Below are 6,306 nucleotides of genomic sequence, written 5' to 3' on the forward strand. Positions count from 1 at the left end.
AGCAGCTGCCCTGAATTCTGTTAGGCAAAGTGGGGCTGAACATGAGACAAATGCCATGAGAGTCACTGGAGATCTGGTAAATTGAGCTGATGGAAAAGAGAGAGACCAAGCTCTACCTGTGGCCAAGGACTGCAGTCGTTGATATGAACTCCTCTAAAAACTGCCATGAACAAAAAAAGTAGAAGAAGATTATTTTGGCCCTTATTTAGGCATCATCTGTCATTTCACTTGGCCAAAGGAATTTCCCACCAGGCTCATTCACGATCCCTGAGACATTGCCCTGTCTCTATGAATGGCTCCAGTAGAGCTTGCAGTTATCTACACATATCTTTGACCACCCCTGACACCTTCAATGTCACTAGGCATTCTGTCCTGTCTGCCATCTGCATTGATGAGCACAGGAGCTGAGACAAGGATCTCACGTGCAGGTGCGTATTTTATGCCCACCTGAACAAATGCGGAGAGAGGAATCCCACCTCCTGTGGGTTTGCGGCAGGCATGGAAGGCAGTTGATTCTCCTTCAAAGGCCGGGAATTGAAACGCAGGATGATATGATCCACAGATTCATCTGAATCCCTTCCCTCAGCAGGGGTAAGGGATATGCCTGCCTGTCACTGTCTTGGTGTCCTGTCTAATAATAAGAGCAGAAAAGGTGATATTTTGATATAATTTTGACTGCAGCATTAACAGTTCTGGAAAGTGTTTCTGCCCAGCTAAGGGAGGGAACATCAGTGGTTACTTGATCCTGTTTCCCAGCAGGTTCCCCTGGAGCCCCAGGGACACCTGGAGGGAGCCCCGAGGGGGCAGAGAAAGGGCTGCCTTGGGCTGGTCCTCTGCTGCTGAGCTGGGCTGGGCTCCTGGCATGGAGGGAGCTCATGGCAAGCGGGCAGCGCTGCAGAGAGACAGCTCTGCCCAGGAGCAGCTCCTCTGCCAAGCGCAGCAGGGCTGAGGGCACTGCCTGCAGGCAGCGAGGGCAGAGGAGGGAGGCAGAGAGGGTGTAAAGGCAGTCTGGGGTGGAGGAGAGAGCAGAGCTCAGCTGGAGAAAAATCTTCCCAGCCCTGAACAGGGTAAGTCTCTGGCTGCAGGGCAATGCAGCTGCGGTTCCTGGAATGATCTCCTGAAGCTGGCACATCCCACAGCCTCTGGGATCTATCAGGAGGTCTCTCAGAGGTTCTCCAGTGTAGAGAAAAAGGACTTGCTTTGGAGCAGGGCTTCCCCATGGCTCTGTCAAAGGGACAGGGCACATCAGCTGCCTTCACCCGGGGATGGCTGCAGAGTGTGAAGGTGGGTGTGCAGCCAGGGGTCTGTCCTTCAGAGCAGGGTCCCTGCACCCAAGGGTGCTTTGTGCTGTGGCAGGGACTTATCTCCTGTCAGGATCAGCTCTCGGTTTCCCTGAGGAGCTGCCAGCAGCAGTGCGGGGAGAAGGTGTGGGTGGAAGAGGCAGCTCCTGGCAGGAGAGTGTCCTGCTGTCAAGGGGGTGCTGCGTGGGTCAGGGCTGCTCTCAGCTGCACTTCACCCCCAGGACATTTCTGAGGGCACTTTTCAAGGGGAAGCTCAAGGCAGGAATTACGTTACAGATAAGGAGCTTTCCTGCGTTTGTGTTTTTATTTTCCTAGTGAGAGGGTGGGGAGGTAGAGAAAGGGATAAATGTATAGGGAGCTCTGAAGTTGGAAGAAGTCAGTGAGACTCCTGAGCTGTAGCTTTGAGTGGTCAGTAGGATCTGCCAGGAACCTCCTGGAGTGCCTTCAGCCACTCCTCTGCCCATGGGCAGCACCAGCATCAGCTCTGCTGGACCCATCGGGGTTGTTCTGACCTGCCCTTTTCCACCTGCAAACAGGAACATGAACCCAGGCAGTGCCCGGCAAACAGGCAGGTTTCTGTGGGGCCAAGGGGAGTGCACAGGGGTTGGGATGGGGACTGTGAGAGCTGACAGGGAAAAGACATGGGACAGGGAAACACCTCCCAGGAGGAGAATCTCCCGGCAGCAGGGATAGGGTCAGGGAATTTGTGGAAACAAAAACCTGAAATGGCTGTGGGAGGAAGGATTCAGAAAACTCCGTATGATCCCCTCCAATGCAGACCCCTTCCCCTGAGCAAGCCCCCTCGCCTCCTCTCCCACCCAGCAAAGCCTCAGCCCTCAGGGCTCTGTGGTTCAAGGCATGACCCTCCTGTGAAGCCAGAGCTCCAGCAGAGCCGTGCTGCAGCTCTCTAACCATGTGCCGTGTGTCCATTTTTCTCTCCAGAGCACAGGGGCCGAGAGAACTGGCCCAGCAAAGTTCATGCTGGGGAGGTGACGGGCACAGCAGGGTAGGGGTAACGCTGTCCTGAGTGCCCGGCTGTCTCTGCCCTGGCCTCTCTCAGCCAGACCATCACTGCGTTTTCCCTTGTTTCTCCACCTGTTTGTGATATTGTGATTGTCGTCTTGTTCTCCCAGCCAGGCTCTCTGCGGATGGGAGTTGCAGCAGCCGAGTCAGGCACCGGTCTAGTGATTCCTTCCCATAAAGTGTCTCCATGGGAATGAAGTGTCCAAGCTCTCCTCTAACGCGTGGGGCTGTGGGCAATGCAGTCTCTATCATCCCTTGAGGAAGGAGATGACTTTCCCTTTCTGACATACCATCACTAGGACACTTGGGTATCTCCTTGGGGTGTCCTTCCAAGCATTGCGCTGCCCTCCAGGATGCCAATCCATCCTGGAGCATCCTGCTGTTACCTGAATGCCCTGTGGAGAAGCGCAGAGACGCTACGACCAAGGAAACGCTGCTGGGTTTGTGAAAGGAGCCATGTGTGTCCTTGGCGAGAAGTGGGGTGCTGAGACCTTGAGAAAGGGTGAGACACTGAGCTCTCGGCAGTGGGTTTCTCTGCTCTCAGCAGTGCCTGGTGCCTTTCCATGTCAACACGCGAGTGCGATTCCCCTCTGTCTCAGAAAGGCAGAAGCAGAGGGCAGCTGGGAACAAGACAGAGGGACAGACCAGCTCCCCTCTCTCTGCACTAACCCTCAGACAATCCCCTTGCCTGGCAGGACTCCCTTTGCTGTCCCTGAATGCAGCAGAAATGGTGAGGGTTTCTGAAATGCAAGAGAATCTCCAGCTGAGACGGGAGAGAGCTGTAGAAGAACCTCTCTCCAACACTCTTGCAACTGTGGTTTCATGGCAATGGGAGGGCAGAGACTGACAAGCCCTTTTTCCATGAGGAGAGGTTTATCTGACAAATTGGAACACCAGGACTGGCCACCCCATTCCCACGAATCTGCTGCTGCAGAGCAGGGCTGACTCCTGGGCAGCCAGCGGGCAGAGGTCCCGCTCCTCCTGGCACACTCCGCCAGAAACAGTCTGAGCTCCAGCCACAGAGCTGAATGAAGATCTGATAGAAGTGGAAAAGCAGTGCAGAGTGTGAAGTCTGAGAAATGCTGTTGATTTTGCTCAGAGAAGTCTCCCTTAACTTCTCACTGTCTTTTCCTCCTTGTTCAGTGCTCCACACCCAGAGGCACCACATGTCCAACAGCAGCTCCATCAGCCAGTTCCTCCTCCTGGCATTCGCAGACACACGGGAGCTGCAGCTCTTGCACTTCGGGCTCTTCCTGGGCATCTACCTGGCTGCCCTCCTGGCCAACGGCCTCATCATCACCTCCATCGCCTGTGACCACCGCCTCCACACCCCCATGTACTTCTTCCTCCTCAACCTCTCTGTTCTTGACCTGGGATCCATCTCCACGACTCTCCCCAAATCCATGGCCAATTCCCTCTGGGACAATAGGGCCATCTCCTACTGGGGATGTGTAGCACAGGTCTTTTTTTTATTTTTGTGTGCTACATCAGAGTTTTCTCTTCTCACTGTCATGTCCTATGACCGCTATGTTGCCATCTGCAAACCCCTGCACTACGGGACCCTGATGGGCAGCAGAGCTTGTGTCCACATGGCAGCAGCTGCCTGGGGCAGTGGGTTTCTCAATGCTCTGCTGCACACGGCCAGTACATTTTCCCTGCCCCTCTGCCAGGGCAATGCTGTCGACCAGTTCTTCTGTGAGATCCCCCAGATCCTCCAGCTTTCCTCTTCAGAGTCAGACTCCCTCAGGGAAGTTGGGCTTATTGTGGTTAGTGCCTTGGTTGTTTTTGTTTGCTTTTTTTCCGTCGTGCTGTCCTATGTGCAGATCTTCAGGGCCGTGCTGAGGATCCCCTCTCAGCAGGGACGGCACAAAGCCTTTTCCACGTGCCTCCCTCACCTGGCCGTGGTCTCCCTCCTTATCAGCACGGCCATGTTTGCCTACCTGAAGCCCCCCTCCATCTCCTCCCCAGTTCTCGATCTGGTGGTGGCAGTGCTGTACTCAGTGGTTCCTCCAGCAGTGAACCCCCTCATCTACAGCATGAGGAACAAAGAGCTCAAGGATGCCCTGAGGAAACTATTTGCATACAATCTTCTTTAGATTAATAAGGTGTCCACTGTGCCAATGGAGCTCCCACTGCATCTCAGGAAAAAGCAGGACTAATTTTTCTTCATATGTTTCTTTACTTTCTCTTTGTGGGATTTTTTTGTTGATGTTGGGTTTTTATGTTCATTTGATTGTTTTTATGTGTTTTGGTTTTTTTTGTTCTAGACCTTTGTTATTACAATTCTTGGCTTCCTACTTCTTTTTTTCGTGACCCAAAGACCTCGTTTGCATATGGATCCTGGCTCTCTTTTTAGATAAGCTCAATAAAGATATCTGGAAAAAATTATTAGTCTCAGCTCCCATCTCTTCACTTCTCCTCTGGAGCTGGGTGAGCAGCCCCAGCATGCAGGAGGGGTTCAGGAGGCAAATGTCCATCTGCCCCATGGAGCATCCGCCCCTGGGGCCCTTGGGGCTGCCCCTGGCTGCCTGGCTGGGCACTCTGTCTGTGCCACCTGCGAGTCGGGGCTGCTGCTTCCCTGGAGCCATGGCCAAGGACAGCAGCAGGACGAGGCGTTTCAGTGCTGGTCTCTCCTCACATCCCCACTGTCCTGCTGTGCCCTTGCCTTTGTGTTCCCCCTAAGGCCTCGTGTACCTTGTGACAGTCCTGTTGTCTCTACAGTGGCACCCCTGTGGCTGCAGGCAGGAACAGGCCATATGAAACATTATTTCAGAGCTCGTCTCTGTGAAAATAACATAGTAATGTAAATGCCTCCTCAAGGCAGGGTCAGAAGGCTGGATGCCTCTTCCAAAGCTGGTGTCAGGCATTACACCCAAGGAGCCACTCCCTCAAAGGACTTTTTCCCCTCTGTGGTTCTTGATGGTTTCAGGGCAACAGGCTCGGAGTCTCATGGGAATAGTTTTTGGACCAAGAGTTGAATGAAGACCTCTCTTCAAGGTTGAACAAGTCCACTCAAACAGCAACAGGTGTTTGCCATATGGGCCTGGTGCTGCCCCACTTGCAGCAGGGCTGGTGCCAGATTTCATCCTGGAAAAGAATTGGAAGCTGCCAGGAGAGCTCAGGGGATCTGCAGGGACAGTGTGTGAGGGTGGGTGGGCAGTGAGGGGCACCTCATCAAACGAGTGACCATCCAAGGGAATGTCTCCCTGAGGAAAAGAGGAACGTCAGGAGCCAATGGACAAACAAGTGTGGGCTGCCAGGAGAGGCTGTGAGGAGCCAGCAGGCAAAGGGACAGAAGACTGGAGAGTGGTTCAGGACACCCTCTTGGAAAGCCCCATGGGCTGGATCTAGTGCAGCCCTCCCCTGCCCTTTGTGCCACTGGAGACACCCCTTGGTCCTGCCCAGCCTGGTCCTGTCTGAATGACCCAGGAGGGAAGATGGAAAGGGGATCTTCTCCTCACTCCGACCAGCATGGCCAGTGCAGGGTCACCGCATGTCCCCAGGGCACCACAGCCCCCTCCTCTGCAGATCAGAAACAGCAGCTGAAGACCCTACATGGAGCACGGGGTGGGAACCGGGAATGTCCAGCCAGGCCAGCCTGGACACGCTCACCTGGAAAAGGCTCTCCCAGGAGAAGGGGTGTCTCCGGAGAAGAGCTAGGGAGCATTTCTGTGCCTGCAGGGAGGATGTCTCCCCACCCTTGACCACACCTGTCCCATGCGGTTCCAGCATGGTGGGGCCATTGGACCGTTAATGGGGCAGCAGGGATGGCCTTCCCCTTGCTCTCCAGTTTCCCTGTCCCCTTACTCCTCGCTCAGGCACATCCCTCTAAACTCCCCAGGTGCAGCTTTGAGCTTCGGGCAGCTGGAAGAATGCCCTGGTCTTTCAGCAGGCTAAGAATCTCTTCAGCCAAATCCTTCCATGTTTTTATATCCATCATATCCCATCCATCTCTCTCCCATACTTGGAGTGAGGTTATCCC

At 54.3% G+C, this 6,306-nt stretch overlaps 1 protein-coding gene across 1 annotated transcript; it reads left to right on the top strand.

Moving 5' to 3' along the window:
* The first annotated feature begins 3,490 nt into the window (after positions 1-3,490).
* Positions 3,491-5,057, top strand: LOC141737420 (olfactory receptor 14J1-like). Its single transcript, XM_074572113.1, has one exon. It carries the CDS (start codon positions 3,491-3,493, stop codon positions 4,418-4,420), a length of 930 nt encoding a protein of 309 aa, XP_074428214.1. The 3' UTR covers positions 4,421-5,057.
* The last annotated feature ends 1,249 nt before the right edge of the window (positions 5,058-6,306 follow it).

The sequence above is a fragment of the Larus michahellis genome, unplaced genomic scaffold (assembly GCF_964199755.1).
Source record: "Larus michahellis unplaced genomic scaffold, bLarMic1.1 SCAFFOLD_117, whole genome shotgun sequence".
NCBI classification, from domain to species: Eukaryota; Metazoa; Chordata; class Aves; order Charadriiformes; family Laridae; genus Larus; species Larus michahellis.

What these genes read in the sequence shown, in the direction of transcription:
- LOC141737420 (XM_074572113.1), top strand. Translation starts at nt 3,491, where the DNA reads ATGTCCAACAGCAGCTCCATCAGCCAGTTCCTCCTCCTGGCATTCGCA.